The sequence below is a fragment of the Lygodium microphyllum genome, chromosome 26, assembly GCF_053477565.2.
Source record: "Lygodium microphyllum isolate KBCC chromosome 26, Lygodium_microphyllum_v1.1.10, whole genome shotgun sequence".
In the NCBI taxonomy this organism is placed as follows: Eukaryota; Viridiplantae; Streptophyta; class Polypodiopsida; order Schizaeales; family Lygodiaceae; genus Lygodium; species Lygodium microphyllum.
In genome coordinates, this window is record NC_141160.1 from 1,110,250 (window position 1) to 1,132,429 (window position 22,180).

Genomic DNA, 22,180 nt, shown 5'->3' on the forward strand with positions numbered 1-22,180 from the left:
ATGTTTGTGAACTAAGTAGACCTACTCATTTTCATTTATACCACTTTCCATAGTAACTCATAATAGTTCAGTCTCTAAATATGCACTAGAATTCTAATCCTATGCTAACTTCCCCCCATCTTGCAAGGCCAGTTGCGCATAACTTTATTCATGTCGCTTTGTGATGGTTTATCCAAGATTTCTATTTATTTGACTTTTGGAAAGATTGATTCAGAGTATAGATGCATACGATCTATAAATTCATTGTTTCGATTTCTTTTTAAATATATTTATCTCCTCCTATAAATTAATTCATTTTATTTAAGTAAAAGCAAACATTCAAAAGAAATCAAGCTAACGTCTGTAAAATCCCAAAACTTTAATCCCCTTTTAAAAGTGTTATCCCATTGTGTGAATGATGATTTGTCATTGTAGTTTGAATATTTAAATAATCAATTCATTTTAAAGTTTCAATAGAAACGTCCTTTCTCTCCCTCCATGTAACTAGATGGCACACATCATAAAATAACCTCCTTCCTTTCACTCATGCTTATATAAATAGAGTTTATTCTTAAAATTTGGATTTTTTTTCCCTCAATTTAAATTAATCTACTAGTCATCCAATCTATTTTTTTATTAACCAATAAATTTGAGATTTTTTAATGTAATGTTCAAAGTCTGTGTTAAGGGTTACCCTTATGCCACCTCTCTATTATTTATACATGATAATTACATAAACATGAGAAAGTTTTTTAATCGCTAAAATATCTCCCATTGTTTCTTTATAAAGAAAATCAGTCAATAGAATATAGACTCACAGGAATTCTCAAACCCCAAACTTTTTTTTTCCTATCACATAATCGTGTGGTCAATAGTATGGCCATTTTCTTAATTTAATGAGTTTTAGCTTAATTTTGATCTTAAAATTTTGGTTTTACTTATTTTCTATCTTAGAAAAATCCAAGAAAAATGGTAAAAGTGACAATCATGCTACTTATATTTTTCACAAATTTTTATCTTTTTATGAACTAGTTTTATAATTTTAATATAATTAAAATTATGATTTTATTGAAAAATTTTTGTTTTTAATTTTTACGAAATAGTAATGAAGGGTAAAATTTTGGAAAAAAATTATTGTTATTTTCATATCATAAAAATACTTAAAATATTTTTTTTAAGTATCTTTCATTTTTCATTTATTAAAACTTTCTAAAGTTTTATTTTATAACATTTTGGAGCATTTTCAGTATTTTTCTTATTTTTAAAATTTTCCACCAACCTCAGAGGACGCTACACAAGGAAAGGGGAATAGAGCCTATATAGCTCTCTCTCCTACTAACCTGTCATGACAATGGCTCCTAAAGAAGAATCCTCAATAAAGACAGCTTGCTCGATGAACATAACTCGAGTACTGAGTCTATAAGGCCATGACCAATGAGAAGTGGAAAGCCCAAGTCTGAAACATGTAGGACTTTTAAAACAGAACCATCAACACCATGAGCCGACACTGAACAAATATCACCAATAGTGATTATACCCTCAAATGGACAAAGACCCTGTAGCAAATCTCTTTGAGGAGTCATATGACTCAAAGAACCATTATCAATAAGCCAATCCTCTCTAAAGACAAGACAGCTACTAACTCTCCTCTAGCTCGTGGATGTGAAAAAATATGAACTCATGGACTCATATGGATAGTAGTAGCTAGTGAAGAAGAAGAGAAAGGCTTAGATGATTTAGCTCTATCATTCACTCCCAGACAAAGGTGAGGGTATTTCTTCCAACACTTCTCCTCATCGAGGTGAATACCCTTACCACAATCGAGGCATTTAGGCTTCTCTAAATCTATGTCAGAGCATGAGGAATAATCCCAATGTTTAACATGCTTCTTTTACTTGTTCTTGGCCTTCTTATCCTTCTTGTTTTCCCCTCCTAAACGTGTACTAAAAGCCTTAGTAAGACTATCTCTATTGGTACCAATCTCTTTTGAGTCGATCTTCATGCTCCAAAACAAGCAAGGCTAGCTCTTTCCATAGAAGAGTCACCCGAACCCTAAAGGTAAGCAAGTTGGTATAGAAGACATCATACTGCAATTGAGTAATGAGAATCATCGCCATGTCCTTCGATGGGATCATCTTGCCAAGGGATGCAAGCTGATTTGGCATGTCCTCCATCTTGTTGATATGATCCTACATAGAAAGGGAGTCATCAACCAAAAGTATTCAATTATTTTTCTCTGTGGTGATGCAATGCGCAAAGGTCTTTTGATGGTATAGACGAGAGCTTTGTACACACCTTCACTATAGTCCAAATTCTGTGCATATACACAATGACAAAATCTTACAAATTCATAAAGAAAAAGATTGTGATCTAGAATTAAATCAATCCCAAAAGGACCACTTGCTCCATCGTAGAATCAATGCAAGAATTCTCCATGGGATGAGGGCTTGGATAGTAACAAAGCCCATAAGTCAAAGGTGTCAAGCAATCCCATAAGTTAAACTACCTAAATGAAGGAAAAAACTACATGCTGCAAGGGGTTGCAAATGTCTTGTACACTTTGTAGAAGGCCTCCAATGCAAAAAATCTGTTCTTCGCAACAAATCTACTCCAAACAAAAAGTTGAGTGTGGTCTTCTCTTCATAGAACCTTAGAGTGCTCAAAATTGGCAATGATACAGTGTGAGTGCGCAAGAGAAGAGGAAACACAAACATCGAGAGAGAAGGGAAGAGAAAGATTGCAATGAACAAAAAGAATGAAAAGAGAAAATCTACACCAAATTGATGAAAGCTAAACGAGTCCTTGAATGTCAAAGTGTACTAAAACCTATAAAGGTTGAACCTATGAATGATCCAACCATCTAATAGGGCTTGCTATAAATAGACAAATAACCCAAAAACAAGCCAACCAATCATCGTGAATAAAATAATCATGAAAATGTTGCTCACCTTCATAAATGTTAGTCACCCCATCCTATCTAGTGTAAACGTTGTCTAGACCCACTAACAAAGAAATGCACTAAGCTAAAAAATAATTAATCAGTGTGGATACTCCTAAATGCAATAAAGAAAGAAATGCTTGCTCCAAGTAGAGCTACCTCCTCTATCAAAACACATGACAAACTAAGTGTTAAGAGCTCCTAATGTCCCCATGTGACTCACATTGAGGCTCACAAGCAAGAGATGATTGTGCAAGGCACATGACTCGCAACACAAACTTCATGCAAAAATTGACCAATCACTCAAATATCTACAATTTAACCCATTCATAACTAGTAATGTAGCCATCTCCCTTCCACACAACAATACCATATTTTTATCAATCAACCACCACCCTTTGTAATAATTAACTTGATACTAAAGCATGATCTTTTATGAATAATCATAATCTTATCCCAATTTTTGTAGGTAGTTATGAATAGAACTAGATCACAAATATTGAAATCCAAACACTACAATCTAATATTCAAGCCAACAATCATCCCAACTCTTAGAACTAAAGGTTGACAAATCAAGTTTTTGCATGCACTACAATAGCAGACACATAAATTTTATCACTACCACTTTCCAATTAGGGACCAGCCTTTTTTTATCTACTTACCTTGGACAAAGCAAATCCAAGTGCACTTCATGTAAGTACAAAAAGTGGATTCTAATTTGAACCTTTCATCCACTTCTCTATCTCATAGATAGATTAAATGGCTAACACCAAAATATAATGATATCCTAATCCTTCATGATGTGAAACTTTTAAATGAAGATATTTGGAAACTTTAAAATTGTTTACTCTCAAACTTATTCACATGAAACCCTCAAATATGCTATGAACAAGAAAGTATCTTCAATAAACTTGACTTTTTGTTTTAAAGGCAAGTTTAGTAGATAGGTTTATTAGCAAGAGATCTCAATGAATCTCAAACTCCTTAGGGAGTTAGTGAAGACTTCTACATTGAAGCTTTTAAAAAGTGGACACTGAACGATCTTGATTGGCCGTTGTTGCCATGCCAAGACCCACATGCCCAAGGATTGAAAATCGATTGTAACACATTAATAAGGCTAATCCACCACCATGTACAATCCACTCATTAGCAATCACAAAATCAATGAGAGTACTACTTCCATTAAGGGGGTTTGTGGTGTCATGATGAGGGAAGCCAAAATGATTATAATAATCGAGGACTACTCAATGACCTCTCCACACAAGCTTAATTCTCTCTCTCTAGGACGATCAACACAAGTTATCATCATCATCATAATTACTAGTAGTACATGGGAATACTCAGCTGTTCATCACCACCACTAATATTAAAACAAACCCATCTCTCTACCATATCATCATTGTTATTACCAAGGACCAAAGCTTCAAGCTTCTAAATTTGAGGCCTGTTCCACGATACATCAGAATACAATCCAAGTTTCTAATATGGCATTGAACTTCTCAAAAACTTCTCAAAACATGCCCTCATTTTCATTCCCAAGCTTGTGTTAAGAAAATGTAAGCATCTCTTGGCCATAAGATATTCCCAAAATAGATTACATGGATGACTTCTCAAATAATGACAAGGGAGAATATCCCAGTTGGAACAACCAAAAAACTAGAGTTCCACCTAATAGATGACACAAATCATTGTAGTGATGGACACTTGAATTTTAGATGAGTTTTCCTATTCATGTGTACCTGTTCTCAAAGAAACTACAGTCTGGAATTTACTGGTAATTTTTTACTTGGAATGCCTATATATTTACTATTCAATTTAAAGAGTGCGCTCCTGGGATATCATCACTTCTTAAACTTAATGAATGAAAACTAAAGTTTAAAACCATCCCTATGCTTCTGATATTCTGGCGTGACCAAAAGATGCATGCCCAGTAATCACCTCTAAAACCAGCAGGCCATAAAGAAACACAGATGAAATATGGATGAAAGTACTATTTAGTTTTAAAATCGTACACCCTTCAATCCTGTGTACTACAGGCAAAGTTGGAATTCTAGTAAATAATTTGACATGATGTCCTCTTCTAACCAGGAAGATAGCCCAGTACTATGTCTTTTTGCTCAAACCTGCTATGATTTTGGTCATCAATCATGGCTTTGCTGTTTTGAAGTGCTAGCTTCAAAATTTTTGACACTTCACTGCTCAAGGACAATATAAGGCAATGAGAACATGGCAAAAAAAGTTTATGGTCATAACTTCCTCAGCTCACCTGTTAAGCTGAATTCTTTGTTATTGTTTTTTAGTAGCACCAGAGTACTTCAGGAGAGGTGTTCAGAAACAGGACATCATGCAACCCACCTCTTCCTTCAATAAATATCAAGGCATCCCACAAACACAAACTGATCTTTTCATTCACAAAGCTCAAGCTTTCCCCATGGTTGTTGACAGGTAAAAATTCCAAAAAATGGAACAAGATGACATGAAAGCCACCCTTGCCTGAAGCGGAATTAGCCTACAAAAGTAATGTCAGAGATCAGCCTTAAAAAGGTTAGGCCTTGCATCCAAAAACACTTTAGTATATGGTAGAGGTATGCCTTACCCAAAATTAACCACACTAGCAGGTATCCAAAACTTCCAGCCTGCACCAAAGAGTAACTGTCTATGAATCATATGCACATTGATGATAACAAGCAGTTCAAGTTCAAAACCTTCATACCATCTACAAGAGTTGAGACCGCACGCTCATGGTATAGAGCTGGTAGCTTGTCAAGTTTTCCTTGCCATAAGCTATTCCAGGCAAAAACTACAGCAATTACAAATGGCCCTAAGACAACCTGATTTAAAGCAACCTGTAAATAAGCACCATTCAGCAAGTGAGCACATACATTGCAATTTGTAACTGTCATGAATCAACAAACATCACACTAACTTTAAAACAGATGTGTTTAACTTTTTCATGTGTAAAGTGCACATGCTTACTAAAAATCCTTCAGCCTTGATTGCTGAACAGACTAGTACTTTCTCTATCTTGGAAGTTCAACTTCTATTCCTAGTCCAAAGTTCTAGCATTGTGCCCAAGGAACAATCTCTTCTAAGTAAATCCCAGCTACATAGGAACAGTACAGCATGTCCAGATCAACATCCCTTACTATCCAGCATATGCAGAATTCACTGTTCTTACTATCCAGCACGTTGTTCTTACTGTTCAACATGTGCAGAGTTCACTGTTCTTACGATTCAGCATGTGCAGAGTTCACTGTTCTTCTCATTCAGCATGAACAGAGTCCACTGTTCTTACGATTCAGCATGTGCAGAGTTCACTATTCTTATGATTCAGCATGTGCAAAGTTCACTGTTCTTATTCATGCAGAGTTCACTGTTCTTCTTATTCAGCATGAACAGAGTCCATTGTTCTTACGATTCAGCATGTTCAGAGTTCACTATTCTTACAATTCAGCATGTGCAAAGTTCACTGTTCTTATTCAGCATGAGCAGAGTTCACTATTCTTACGATTCAGCATGTGCAGAGTTCACTGTTCTTATTCAACATGAGCAGAGAAAACACAGAATTGTACCTTCGATGGACTCAATCCATCATGCAAAGCATTTCTTCTGAGAATAGAGAGAGAGGTGATCAGAGGGAGCAAGCTCTACCTCCGTGCTTGAGTCAAAGACGTAGAAGTACTCTCCACGGCTGGTTTTCTTGCAGCAATTTGCCCTCAGCTCCTCCAAACTTCATTCTCCCATCTGCCCCTTATACCTATTACGTTTTTTTTTAATGCTGTCTCTCTCTCTTTTGGGAATTTGTGCCACATGGCATACATGTAACAATTTTCCCATTTAAACCTTCCAGACTAAAATTCTCCACGATCAGTGCAAAATTTGACCTCAGCACAAACCAGAGAATTAATCCATCGTGTGAAAACGAAGACAATGACGTGAACAATTTCTGGGGTCTAAAAATAATAACTCCCTAAATTTTAGGATTGATGACCCTTGCATTCCTCAAGTTGTTCTAAGCAACTTTTATCATTGCGACCACATCAAAAGTATAATGTGGCTCAGTTACAATGACTTTTATTCCATGAGCATTCTCACGTGTGCATCTTCTATCTTGGCCAAGCTCATTGTCTTGCACCATCTCCAGTGGCTAAGCACGCAGTCCCAAACCATTGGCATTCTATTCTTCAGTGCCCATTCAATATGGAACTGGTCCTAAAGCTCAAACAAACCATTAGTCCAATTTGTCCCAGTGGCTACCTCTTCTGGCCATGCAAAGATCCCGCTTATTTCAAGAGAACTCTGGGGGTAAAAAGCAACAGTAACAAAAGAAAAGAAAAATAAAATATTTATATAAGTAAATAAGAAAAGCAACTGTAAAAAGTATCACCACCTAGTGACAACACATCTTTAAGTATAATGGTATGCCAGAGTCAATCATTAGTGATCGAGAGCCCCGGATGACCAATTTATTTTGGAAGGGGTTGTTTGAGAATATGGGTACCACACTGAAATTCTCATTATCCTTCCATCTGCAGACAAATGGTCTATCTGAGAAAGGAATTCCACTGTATTAGATCTTTTGAGGTGCTATGTTTCAAACCACAAAACATAGTGGAAGCAATATTTGCCCTTGGTTAAGTTTGCTTACAACAACACAGTGCATAGTTCTACGGGCAAAGCTCCATTTGAAAGGATTGAAGGTACCACCTATTCTACAAACTAAGGATAAGATCTTTGAGGCTGATCGTTATGTGAAAAACTTGGATGTAGCCTATGCAAAGATAAAATATGCACTTCAAAGATCGCAAGAAAAGCAAAAGAAGGCAATTAATCGCCACAGACGTGCTTTGCAATTGCGAAGGGTGATTATGTATTGCTGCGTTTTGAAAAGACGAGGCTAAAAAAGATGAAAGGAAGAGAAAGATTGTATCCGAAGTTGAGTATAAGATACTATGGGCCCTTCCAAGTGTTGGAGAAGATCAACGATGTGGCATATCGACTGAAATTACCTCCACATTGGCGGAGACACAATGCCTTTTTATTGAGGCCTTTTCATGGTGATGTGCCAAAGGATATGTCTGCTGAAATTCAACCTGAGATTGAGGAGCTGGATGAGATTTTGGTACCCGAGTAGATTTTGGTACATAAGGAAAGAAAGGTCAAAGGCAAGGTTTCCAAGAGATACTTCGTGAAATTTCAGAATTATTCACCAATGAATGCCAAATGGATGAAAAATGATGAATTAGTAGACCATCCTCAATTCTTACAGCTTTACCTAGATGCCTTTCTGTTAGACCCGACTTTAGTTCGGGTCTAACAGCTTTACCTGCAGAGCAAGGGTCCGGAGTATTGCCTGATGCTCAAGGGGGAGATAGCACTTCCACTCCTCCAGTTACGAACAGCTCTTGTATGTAGTGGATCTCGGATGTATTCAGCATGCATCCAAGGCACTGCGTTGACAGTATGTTTGCCATGAGGTCACTACTTAGTGTACTAGTCACTATGAGATGTATGCAAATGAGTATGAATCTCACCAGAGCACTAGGACTATACTTTTGCATCACCTTATGATCAATTTGGCATGAATTTTGACTCAATTTTAAGACGAAAATTCCGATCAATTTCAACTTAGTTTTTTATCAACTTAAGAACCAATTATAATCACTTTTGGGATCAATTTTTGCACTGATTATTGCTGGTCAGTTTTTGCAATGAGGTGATCAGTTCAAGGTTACAGTTGCAACAGTTTGTGATCAATTCTCAAATCAAGAAGCGATCAGTTTATGATTAGATTATGCTCATTTTTCAATGGTTTAGATCTAGTTCCATGGACAACAGTATATGTTATGATACCATTGATGTTTTAGCCATGGTTTATGCTTGGTTATGCTATGCTATGGTTTAGTTTTGCCAGATGATTTGAGCTCATGAGAAGTAGACATGTCACATGATAATCTGGCAATGCTTTAAGATTCTTTGTGAGTCTTATGTTATGTTACGATTGGCTCGTAATTTTCAATGTGTTGGGCATATGGAATGGTTGAGTAACAATGCACAATGTTGTGTTAACTTTGATGCCTTGTGGAAATTCCAATCCACTATTTTACTTTTGATTCATATGGAAGTGCAATCGAGTTCAATTGCAAGGATTTTAAGGAGGAGGGTTGTCATGAAACCATGTATTTTTGAAACCTCACTTAACATGTGGATTAATTTTTAATCACATGGCTAAGTAAATGTTACATGTGGAGGTGTAACTAGAGTTAGAGTAAATTTACAAGCCCGAGACCCCGAGAAACCACAGGATGTCAAAGGCAAAAGTTACTGTAAGTTTTGCCGCACAGATAGTGGTATCTAGTGCTAATTGTTGGCCTAGGTCATTCATTTGGCCATAAGTGTCAGTTGATGACACTAGAGAAGTGTCATTTAATGGTACCTAATCCCAATCTGATGTTTAAAGACGGCGCAAAGACACTCTAGAATGAAAGTTGCCTCACCAATTTAATTATTGGCCAATCGTCATATTATTTTTCACCGCACCAAAATAATTATTAGATTAATTTTTAATATTTTAAAATTAAAAAATAATATTTAATTATGAATAATCCTGAAAAACCCATTTGGAACCACTTGTTAAAAATGCCCATGCAAGATTGAAAAACGTCTTTAGAGACTGGAGAGAGGCATTTTAGTGTATTCAGCCTAGAGAATTTCTGTTGTAAATACACATAAATAACAAGGCTAATGTGCTTTGGCAGCCTTGACAAGGATTCGACAAGTGCTTTTGATTTACCAGTTACTTGTCTTGGTTACGATGGATGATCTTTGACATCTACCACTATTAGTTTAATGTCTAATGAGGAGTTGAGGTGAATACCTATAGCAACATTTGGATTGAGCCAGCAAAGATCATGATATGTAATTGTGTATGAGCTCAACTATCGCCTCAATGTATCTTGGGCTATAGTCCCATCTTCATGGATGTATCTGTCTTGATTTGGTTATGACTTGATGTATTACATGTATGTCAAGATATATGCTATGTTGAGCTCCATGAAATAAAATGACAAGATTTACCTCTATTGGTCTCATCTAAATCTTCTTTTCTTCCAAAACTCCTCTCTTTCATTTGTTCCTATCTCTGAATCCCTAGACACCCTTCTGTTTCGTACCCCGGAGATCGACCTTCCACTTAACATGCTCCGACAACGGTGAAGGGCCAACACAATTCTCCAAATGAATATCTTGCATTTGAATGGCGTCTTATTGATCACGTGATCAGGTGGCAGTCAATTTTGACCAGCAGGATGCAGACGACAGCTCACAACATGTCACAATCGGTCACAGCAATCAGTCGACAGTTTGTTTGACATTCTTGTGATGTGACTTGGCATATTTATACAAGCCCCAGTTCACGCTAAAGCAATCTTGGTAATGTAAGCAGTGTAATTTGAGTCTTTTATTAAAAGGTGAGAAGAATCGAAGCTTGCACGCGAGAGCTATGGCAGGAGAGCAAGACCAAGAAAAAGAGAGAGACAAGAAATGAAAACTCCAACAACCACAATGTGTGGCCGGGCCTTCCTTTATTCAAACTGTCACTAAAAGAATAAAGAATAAGTGACTGTAACGGACGCCTGCCACGTGCAGTATACAGTGGCAGGTACTATCAGCGTAGAAGTACACGGGCGGCTAGGCAGAGGCGCCTTTACCCCCAACAACCTCCCACTTAAAGGCGAATCTGCCCCAATGAGAGAGAAAAAAGAAAAGACAGTACAACATGTACACATGTACAGCAGGATGAGGAAAAAGACGTTATCTCATCCAATACCCATCAATCTCCTGAGCAAGGCAAAGCGCTCAATAGTGAGGCTTTTCATGAGCAAGTCTGCAGGATTCTGCTCAGTCGGAGTCTTGACAAGGTCAACAGACCTATCCTCAACGACCTCGCGAATGAAGTGATACCTCACCTCAGTATGTTTCGTCTTCGCATGGAAGACCGGATTCTTGGCCGACTGAATGGCACTCATAGAATCCGAATGCATGTAAGCATAGCATCTGTCATACCAAGGTCTGCAATCAAACGGCCTAACCAAATAGCCTCTTTGCAAGCCTATGTGGCTGCAATATACACGGCCTTTGTAGTAGAAAGAGCCGTACACTTTTGCGCCCTGGACATCCAAGAGATAGCCCCTCCAGCATAAGTGAACACATAGCCAAAAGTGAACTTTCTACTATCTGCATGTCCTGCATAATCAGAGTCAATGTATCCCACGACTCCCGTATCCTGGCTGCCATAACAAAGACACATATCTGCTGTGCCTTTCAAGTACCTCATGATACCCTTCACGACATCCCAATGTTTCTTGCCAAGTGTAGCCATATAGCGTGCCACAACCCCAACTGCAAAAGCAATATGTGAACGGGTAGCTATCATGGCATACATAAGACTGCCCACGACTGATGCATAGGGAATCTTGGCCATCTCGGCCCTCTGCTCTTCTGTTTGTGGACAATCGGTCTGTGAAATCTTCACATGAGAAGGTAATGGACAGCCAATAGGCTTAACATCCTGCATGCGGAAGCGCTCAAGGACTTTATATACGTACTCTCTCTGTGACAGAGGGAGAAGTCCCTGAGATCTATCGCACGTGATACGCATACCAAGTATATAAGAGGCTTGTCCCAGATCTTTCATCTCAAAGCTCTTCTTGAGCTGAGTCTTAAGAGCATCGAGCTCCTCATGAGCTGTCCCTACTAAAAGCATATCATCACATAGAGTACCAAAATCAATAAAGAACCGTCACGGGCTTTCTTCGTGTACAAGCACGGATCCATAGCACTAGAGCTGTAACCTTGTGACTGCATGAATGCATCAAACTTATGGTACCACTCCCTAGGTGCCTGCTTTAAACCATATAGACTCTTCTTTAGCTTGCACACTAGGTGTTCCCTGCCAGGGTCTACAAAGCCCTTAAGCTGCTCCATGTAAATCTCATCATGCAAGTCCCCATATAGAAAAGTCGTCTTGACATCCATCTGGTACAAGTCCAGGTCAAGCTGTGCAACCAAGGCCAAGACTAAGCATAGGGTAGTCATCTTGACTACAGGAGAAAAGACTTCATCAAAGTCGACACCATGCTCGTGCTTAAAACCCTTAGCAACCAATCGAGCCTTGTATGCCGGCTTAGGGTGTCCAGGGGTACTTTTCAGCTTGTACACCCACTTGCATAGCAAAGCCTTCTTACCTTGAGACAAGGAAACCAAATCCCAAGTCTTATTCTTATGCAATGAGTCAAGCTCAGACTGCATAGCCCTCTCCCAAGAGTGACAATCACCCTTGCACATAGCCTCATCATAAATAAGAGACTCCTGCATCTGTAACCAGTACATAATCCATAGAGGGCGCAAAACGGTCAAGAGGTCGTCTATCTCTAGTAAAGCGCCTCAATTCACGCTCTGCTGCCTGACCGACATCCTGTCTAACATCAGCATATCTAAAATCTGGGCCACGAGCATCATGTGATGCTGCACGCTGTCTAGCTAGCCATGGAGCGGGCTGAACCAGAGCAGGTGGCTCCTCCTGAAAGATAACTCTCCGTACCTCAACCATTTTTTCAGACTGCATATGCATTTTGTCCTCATGAAATATGACATCATGATTATGGATCACTTTCCGCGCCTGCGGATCCCATAGACGATAACCCATCTCTCCTGCATCTCCATAGCCAATGAAAATACATTTGACACTCTTAGGATCCAGCTTATTGCATTTGTCCTTGGGCACATGGCAAAATGCCTCACAACCAAAGACGCGCAAATAATCATAAGAGGGGGGTTTGCCTGTCCATACCTCCTCTGCAACCTAAAAGTAAATGCCATTGCTAGGCGACCTGTTAATGAGATGCACTGCAATAGTAACTGCCTCAGCCCAAAAGTGTTACGGTAAGCCAGCTTGGCTAAGCATGCTACGGACCCTTTCCTAAATGGTTCTATTCATGCGTTCAGCCATACCATTCTAGAGTGGAGTGTAAGGAATGGTCAACTAACACTTAATACCCCGCTCATCACAAAACTGCTCAAAAGCACGTGATACATACTCACCCCCATTATCCAATCTTAGGCATTTTAGCCTTTTTCCAGACTGGTTTTCTGTCAATGTAAGCCAACGCTGAAATGTGTCTAAGACATCAGATTTTCTCTTTATGGAATAAGCCCAAACCTTACGTGAATAATCATCTATGAAAGTAATAAAGTACTTTGCCCCACCAAGTGACTGACAAGGCATGGATCCACATACATCTGAGTGTACAAGAGCCAAGGGCTCACCAATACGTTTCTTACCAGACTTTTTATGCGTATTTCTAGTCTACCTGCCATACAAACAATGATCACAAGAATCAAAATACGAAGACTCAAAAGACAAAAGATACTGCAAAGCAGGGAGCATTTTCATTTCTTTAAGAGACATATGCCCCAAACGAGCATACCAAAGGGATACATAGGAAATAGAATCCACAGACAAAACATGATCCACTGTAGCTCCTAATACAAGTAAGGGATAGAGACTGCCAGACTTCACACCTCTTGCAAGTACAAGCCTGCCACGAGTAATCTTCCATGCAAAGTTTCCAAAAGACACAAAATACCCTGCATCATCAAGCTGTCCAACTGACATAAGGCTACGAGTCAACACAGGTACATGGCGCACATCATGCAAAACAAAAGAACTATCAGAAGGAAACTGCAGCCGAACATCTCCAATGCCCACAATATCAAGAGACCTGTCATCACCAAGACGCACAGAACCAGACATGGTACGATAGGTATGAAACCAATCTCTACAAGGTGTCACATGAAAGGATGCACCCAAATCCAAGAGAAAACACTGCGTATACGTAAAGTATATCTCAGAAGTCTGTAAGGTATCGCATAAAGAAGCTACAAGTATGTAATCGTCATCTGAATCAGTGGCCTGCATGACATTAATCTCTTCTATCTTCACACTAGACTTTGCAAATACTATGCTGCGCTCAGAAGACTTTTCCTACACTTTATCTTTTCCCTTTTCCTTGCGCTTATCATCGCGCATTTTATGGCACTGTGGCCTAATATGTCCTGCTTTCCCACAATAATGACAAGTAAAATCAAATTTCTGTCCACGGGACTTACTGCGACCACATGACTTGCACCTGGACTTCTGAGAGTCCCTATCCTTATAATCATTATCATGCCTGCCATATCAGCCATCTCTAACGGTCAATGCATGTGAAGACCGGGAACCATCATTGTTTCTCCTGTTAATTTCCTCAATCAATAAAGCACTCTCAACATCTTTGATTTTCAGCCCATCAAGCTTGTTCGTGCATATGGCAGTACGGAAGACATCCCATGATTCAGGCAAGGTACCAAGCAGAAACAACAGGTGCAAGTTGTTTTTGAACTCAATACCCTTTGACAACAGACTCTTCATGATAGCATGAAATTGACTAAAATGAGATGAAAGGGAGGTCCCCTCCTTCATGTGAAGATCCATTAACTGCTTCAACCAATACATCTGTGACGCAGGACTCTACTACGCATAGAGCTCCTGAATCTTCTCTCATAAATCCCATGCACTCTGATTCTCATCTTCAACAACATTATGATGGACCTCTTCTGAGAGTGACAAAATAATGGTAGACTTGCATAGCTCATCAACTTCCATCCAAACATCATCATCCATATTCTCAGGTTTGACACCTTTGAAACGCAAGGGTTTAATCTGCAACTTCTGCACCAAAACCTGCTATATTTGGGACTTCCAATACCCATAGTTGGTACCATCCAACTTGGCAATGTTAAAGAGAGCTGTGTCTTTCAGATAACCAGTCATACTGTCCCAAATCAATGCAAAAAAAGACAAAATTGCATATTGCTATAATTAGTAGAAAATGCATTAAAACCACTGCTAAAACTGGCTGAAAGAGTGGATTTTACCAAGAGAAGCACCTATCCACCAAATATGACCAAGATAACATCAAATAGTAAGCATTACCCTCAGAGAAGTGCTCAAAATCTGCAGATTTCAGCTTGCTGTAATAAATGACAGATTTCAGTAAATGAGAGCTAACTGTACCAGAAGCGGATCCTAAGTCAATCATATACTGCCAAGACCATAACCAACATCATGCGGGCATAACATAGACACATGACAGTCGATAAGCATGAATCCAACACCCGAACATGTCATGAAATATCTGCCAATGAGTAGACACACCCCCCAATCAACGGAGCAAAGTGTGCATGCCACTACGAAGACTTGACACAAGTAGGTGTCAGCTCACAAGGAAAGAGACCCAAGTCAAAGAGTCAGCTCATAAGCATCGGAAGGAACCAAGACATATGAAACATGCATCATCCCAAAAGGTAAGAAATCCCAAATAGTCTCAAAAGCTCAAATAGCATAGACCGCCTGCTCAATGTCTGTCGAGCATCCAAAGACGCTCCCACTGGCATAAAGGCCGTAAACATCAAGCAACAAAGCTCGAACAAAGCATGTACAAGCACCAGTGACAAGTGTCCAAGATCAAGCATCAATGAGACATCCCGAACATGGAGACAGTGTAACATCCATATGTAGCATCCATAGACATCAAGTATATCCCAAAATAAACTCTGGCAAGCCAATAAATCTCCAAAATATGCTCCAAATAATTGAATGTTAAGCCCAAGTAAAGCTCCAATAGCATCCAAGCTCAAACAATGTAACTGACATAGGTAGGTAACATGAGCATAAGTGCATGTCCAAAGCGGTCAAGCATAGACCAATAAGTACCAAGATACATCCAAGATAAATATCCAAACGCTATGGAAAGCGAAGCTCAAGCTCAACCAATGATTAAGAAGCAATGTCGGACTCTTTTCCAATCCCCGATGGTCAGACATGACCCAAATAGCATAGGCATAAGCATACATGAGCAGAATAGCTTCAGCCCAACTGTTTACAGCAGACATTCATTGCTCCAGACTGAGTATTTCGGACCTCAAATCAGTACCAAAATGATGGCAATCCAATCCCGGTAAGCATAGACTTCAAGAGATAAGTGCTGCCCTGTTTTGGCCAAATCTAGGACTATTCAAAATGGTCAATGACTGAGCTAAATCAACTCCAAATACGTCTCACATAAGAGGCATAACATCCACAAGTGATCCAGTATCAATAGACATCAGTAGAAGCATCACAAAAGCCTTAGGCATACAAATACATGCTGTCTCAGACCTAAAATCTATTACAGAATATTCTATCATCAGAATTTGGCAAATCCAACATCACCATTGCGTCCCGAGCGTGCCAAAACCCCAACTTAGACTCTTATCTTGCCTAAATTGGATTCCGAATGCCCGAGATATGACAAAAAGAGTGATTTTTTAGCCATTTTTGCAAACAGGCACAAATAAAACGTGAGCATGCTGCTATACTTGAGGGGCCAAATCAGGGTGGATAGGGAATAAGCAAGAGCCCAATGAAGTCCTACAATAGGCCTACATAAGCCTAGGACAAGTCCAAGCAAGAGATGAAGAGAACAAGCTTCAATGATGGAAGCTATGGCTGCCTCTTCATGAAGCCCTACTGTTCGTGTCAAAGAATGGCTGAGAACTGAGTGAGAAGCAAGCTCTCATACCTCGTAAAGATGCCAGGGAAGCCCGGGAAGCGCTCGCAAAGGACCTGCTCTGATACCAGTTGAAAGGTGAGAAAAATCGAAACTTGCTCGCGAGAGCTATGGCGGGAAAGCAAAAGCAAGAAAGAAAGAGACAAGAAATGGAAACTCCAACAACCACAATGTGTGGCCGAGCCTCCCTTTATTCAAACTATCACTAAAAGAATAAAAAATAAGTGACTATGACGGGCGCCCGCCACCTGTAGTATGGAGTGGCGGATACTGTCAGTGTAGTAATGTTAGAGTGCAGCGGTGCGGAAGCGTAGGACTGAGAGAGAGAGAACGCAAAGAGAGAAGGGAGAGAAAGAGACAGTGGACAATGAAGATCTGCTGTATAAAGAATGCTGAATACAAAGATATACACGGGCGCAGTGCGCTGGACTGCGTGTCTCCACCTCGACGATGCGACCTGCTGTCCACCTCGAAGTTTGCTGCAGTCTGCACTGTCTGCTGTCTGAAATCTGTGAACAGAGAGAAATCTGCACGGCACCGGTCTGTAATCTGCGACAGAGAAGAGTGGCCAGACTGCTGGAAACGTCGACTATAAATAGTCGAAAACAGCCACGAACTGGGGCGCCAGAAATAGGGCGCAGCCTGGAATAAATCGGCTGCAGGCAGTCGGACTGCCACGTGGCAGTCCGACTGCACAGTCCGACTGTGCAGCAGCCTGCTGGTCCGACTGTGCAGCAGCCTGCCCTCCAAACAGGCTATGATCTCTAACACCCCCTCTCAGAGCCTGGACAGGGCAGAAGCCTGAGGGATCTGGAATGTTGCCGAAGGAGAGCCTGAGGAAGCGCCTTCGTAAACAAATTCGCAAGATTGTCCTCCGTCTTGCAATACTCCACAGTGATGGTCTCATCCAGAAGCTTTTCTCGGATGAAGTGGCACTGAATCTCAATGTGCTTCGTCCGGGCATGAAAAACAGGGTTCCTCGCCAAGGCAATGCAACTCTCATTGTCACATCGCAGCAATGTAGGACGAGTCTGGGGGCACCCAAGCTCCTCCAACAATCTCTGAAGCCACACAACCTCGCATGTGGTGGAAGACGCGGCCCGATACTCCGCCTCAGTAGACGAAAGGGCTACCGTGGACTGCTTCTTGCTACTCCACGAAATAACACCTGCACCCAAAGTAAAGCAGTAACCTGTTGTAGACCGCCTGTGGTCCACGTCACCGGCCCAATCCGAGTCGCTCCAACCTGCAAGTACAAGATCTGACCCATCTGTCCCTGCGGGGTAATGAATCCCCAAATCAGACGTCCCCCTCAGATACCGAAGTATCCTCTGAGCAGCCTGCCAATGCACCGTCTTAGGTTCACTCATGAACCCGGCCAAGAGCCCAACAGCAAAACATAGATCAACCCTCGTGTTGAGAAGCCAAATCAAGGACCCTATCAACTGTCGATAGCGGGACGCATCCGCCAAAGGAGAAGCTGAATGGGAAGTGGCCTTCCAGTTCGGATCCATAGGAGTAGAGAGGACCCGACAATCTTCCATCTCAAAAGACACCAAGAGCTCCTGTACATATCTCTGTTGGGAGAGAAAGATCCCCCTCTGAGACTGATAAATCTCATGGCCTAAAAAGAAATGGAGTAGCCCCAAATCCGTCATCTCGAACGTCCGATGTAAAGCTGACTTTGTCTCCTGGAACTGCTGTGCATCATCACCTGTGACAATCAAATCATCAACATATAATACAAACAGCACACAACCATCCTCGGAAGTGTGAACATACAGCTGCGGATCGGCCTTGGACCGCCGATATCCCAACTGAGACTGGAGGAACGAATCAATCTTCTCGTTCCAAGCTCGCGGGGCCTGCTTGAGGCCATACAGGGCCTTCTTCAACCTGTAGACTTTCCCATCTGAAGAACCAAAGCCAGGAGGCTGCTCAACGTAGATCTCCTCCTTCAAATCACCATTCAGAAAGGCCGACTTCACATCCAACTGATAAACAGGCCATCTCCTATGGCCAGCCAAAGCAAGAACAGCTCTAATGGTTGCCATACGAGCTGTGGGGGCAAAGGTGTCATGACAGTCAATCCCTAGGCGCTGGGCAAAACCCTTAGCAACAAGGCGAGCCTTGTGCTTATCCAAAGTACCATCACTGAGATATTTGGTCTTGAAGACCCACTTGACTCCAATCACCTTCTTCTTCGGGGGGCGTGGCACAAGTGACCAAGTGCCATTCCTCTCAATAGCCTCCAACTCAGCTTCCATAGCTTTCTTCCATGGGGCGGACTGTAAAGCCTCCTTCACGGAGGTGGGCTCTCGATCCTGCATAACACGGGACATCAAACAATAATTGGAGCAAACAAGCTCCGAAGAATGCGCCTGGTGCCTCCGTGACCGCCGCGGACCATCCTGCGGTCCCCACTCCTCAGGAACCCCCTCGATCCCTGAATCACGGAGTGTGTCACGGGCCCAGCGAGGAGGAGGCCGAACCTCCCCTCTTCGTTCTCCATCAGCAGAAGACTCTGGAATGTCCACCGGGGGTAACTCCTCAGAAGGGTCCGGTGGAACAGTAGACTCTGTGTCAGAAACAGAATCATAATCAAAAGGCACGGGCTCCAGTGGAACTGTAGAAGGAGCCCAACTCTCCCCTGGATCTCCAAGAACGGGATGCTCATCACCCGTTGAAGAAGCCGGAACCTCCACAAACCGCACATCACAACTAGTATATACATCCCGCTTGACGGGATCATACAGTCGGTAGCCTTGGGACTGGGAGCTGTAGCCAACAAATACCTGTTTTCGGGAAGCCGCTTCAAATTTGTCACGGTGAGTCTTGGAAATGTGAACATAGGCATCACACCCAAAGACCCGAAAGTAAGAAACATCTAGCTTCGTCCCAAAATAAGCCTCAAATGGAGTCATCCCTTCCACGGCCGAAGTAGGGGATCGATTAAGGATGTGGACTGCAGTAGCCACAGCCTCGGCCCACAGAACCTGAGGGGTCTGTCGGTGCTCCATCATGGTGCGTGCCATCTCGATCATACTGCGGTTCTTCCGTTCAAGAATACCATTTTCTTGAGGAGTATTGGTATTGGCAAACTCCTGGTGAATTCCTCTATCTGCACAAAACCGAGCAAATTCATTAGACACAAATTCACCTCCCTTGTCGGATCGCAAGGTCTTCAGCTTCCGGCCTGATCGGTTCTCCTCAAAGAGAAGCCAATCCTTGAAGTGCGAGAAGGCTTCTGACTTTAGTGCCAAAAAATAGGCCCATGTCATCCTGCTGTAGTCATCCACGATCAGCATGAAGTACGAGCTCCCCCGCAGGGACTCATTCCTCATAGGGCCACATAGATCCGTAGATACTAACTCCATCGGTGAAGTAGACCGCCGCGAAGCGGTGTGGGGAATGGCATCTCTATCCTGCTTCCCCTGTATGCAGGAGACACATGGCTGCTGGCTCACCACTATATCCGGCAACCCGCGAACAAGCTGTCCACGTGACGCCCTCCGAAGATAGTCGTAGTTCAGGTGACCAAACCGAGCATGCCATAATTCAGACTGTGACTGTGAGGTAAGAAGAAGAGTAGAGAGAGCAGTGGAAGACTTCAGTTTGTAAATGCCGTTCTCCTCATATCCAGATGATAGAACCTTCCTCGATTCACGATCAAGGACTCGCACAGTAGAACTGTCAAACTCCACCAAAAGACCAAGGGAGCAAATCTTATGAACTGAAAGGAGATGGTACCCTAAGCCTGGTACATGCAAAACCTCTGAGGTATGGGTGCCACCTCGTCCATCCGGAATAAGCTGCATCTTACCCCGACCTGCAATAGAAACTGAAGAGCTGTCTCCAATGAGAACCTGCCCACGCGAAGGTCGTCGCTGGGCAACACCATCTGATGAAGAAGTCATGTGCCGTGAGGCACCACTATCAACAATCCACTCTCGAGCTTGGGGAGCCGTCATCGCAGCATCAGAAGCATTCGGTGAAGCGTCCTCAATGACAACTAAATGTAGAAATGCAGTTGATGAGGGTGCAGCCACCGCTCCAGAATCCTTGGTATCCTTCTTCTTGGTATCCTTCGTGTCTTTGTCAGGGCAATCCTTCTTCCAATGGCCAGTCTTTCCACAAATATGACATGTGGAGTCTTTGTCCTTGTCCTTCTCCTTGTCCTTCTTGGACTTGTTATCCCCCTTCTTCTTCTTTTGGTCCTTTCCCTTCTTCTGAGAGGCTTGACCTGTCAACGCCTCCGACTTGGAAGCATTCTGTCCCTTTAACTGTTCCTCTTGGTCCAAGACCATAGGAACCAACTCTTCCCACCGAAGAGTAGACTCTCGCCCCGAAGCAATAAGGGCAGAGTAAAATGTACCGAATCGTGGCGGCAACTGGGACAATAGTGTGATCGCCATGTCTTCGGAGGAAAACGGCTTCTCCGCATTCTGAACCTGCATCTATAGCTGCCTTAGCTTGTTAATGTGTTCCCTAAGCGAAGAAGACTTATTGACGGACAAGGTCCGCATCTGTACCTCCAAAGAAACCCTCTTCATCAGGGTCATCCGATTGTACATTTGATCAAGCTCCAGCCATATCTCACGAGCCATTGTCAAGTGCTCGATGTGAGCGATCACGGCTGTAGTGCATGATAGAAAGAGAAAGGATCGAATCCTGGCATTCAGTTTGTCCCAATGAGACTGGGCCCTGGCCAACTCCGCACGAGCATCGGAAGAGAGTTTGGACTCATCTCTTACCGAAGGCCGGTCAATATCCTCCTGTACCAACTCCGCCAAATCATAGGACTCAAGGATGGCCAACATCATAACGCGCCATATGCGGTAGTTGTCGCCGTCGAGCTTTTGATCTGTAGGAAGAGCCGGTAGGACAGGCACCTTCCGGTCCATAATCGCCTGGAACTCCAAGTCCATCTCTGTAGACATCTTCACCTGCAATGCCTTCTCAAACGCAAAAGCAGCCCCCTCTGACTGGGTAAACTCAGCCTGCTAAGGCTCTTCCGCGTCCCAAAGCTTCTTCACCCGCCGGAGGCGATAAAAAAACAAAACCTGCACTTTTAGATTGAAAACTCAAACTTCCTCCGCGTCAAACAGCAGCAAATCCACCACCTGTACTCCTTTCCTGTGCGCCCACACTCGTTTCAGCCTTGTTCCAAGGCGCAGCCCTCCTGTCTGCCCTTAAACGCAAAAAACGCAAATTTGTGTCGTGATGGAAACTCCTCTTCAGGTTGATTCTGCGCTCAGTCAGCCCTCAAACACTGCTCTGATACCATGTCAGAGTGCAGCGATGCGGAAGCGTAGGACTGAGAGAGAGAGAACGCAGAGAGAGAAGGGAGAGAGAGAGACAGTGGACAATGAAGATCTGCTGTATAAAGAATGCTGAATACAAAGATATACACGGGCGCAGTGCGCTGGACTGCGTGTCTCCACCTCGACGATGCGACCTGCTGTCCACCTCGAAGTCTGCTGCAGTCTGCACTGTCTGCTGTCTGAAATCTGTGAATAGAGACAGAAATCTGCACGGCACCGATCTGTAATCTGCGACAGAGAAGAGTGGCCAGACTGCTGGAAACGTCGACTATAAATAGTCGAAAACAGCC

At 42.2% G+C, this 22,180-nt stretch overlaps 1 protein-coding gene across 1 annotated transcript in view; it reads right to left on the reverse strand.

Annotated features, from left to right (window-relative positions):
- Positions 1–4,881: 4,881 nt before the first annotated feature.
- Positions 4,882–22,180, reverse strand: part of LOC148012938 (Peroxisomal membrane 22 kDa (Mpv17/PMP22) family protein) — a 32,844-nt gene continuing 15,545 nt past the window's right edge. The window contains exons 3-5 of the mRNA XM_087668022.1: positions 5,631–5,763; positions 5,514–5,553; positions 4,882–5,426 (exon numbers count right to left, since the gene is read on the reverse strand). Coding sequence (XP_087524148.1) covers positions 5,336–5,426; positions 5,514–5,553; positions 5,631–5,763 — 264 coding nt within the window. The 3' untranslated portion in view covers positions 4,882–5,335. The remainder of the gene's footprint in view (positions 5,427–5,513; positions 5,554–5,630; positions 5,764–22,180) is intronic.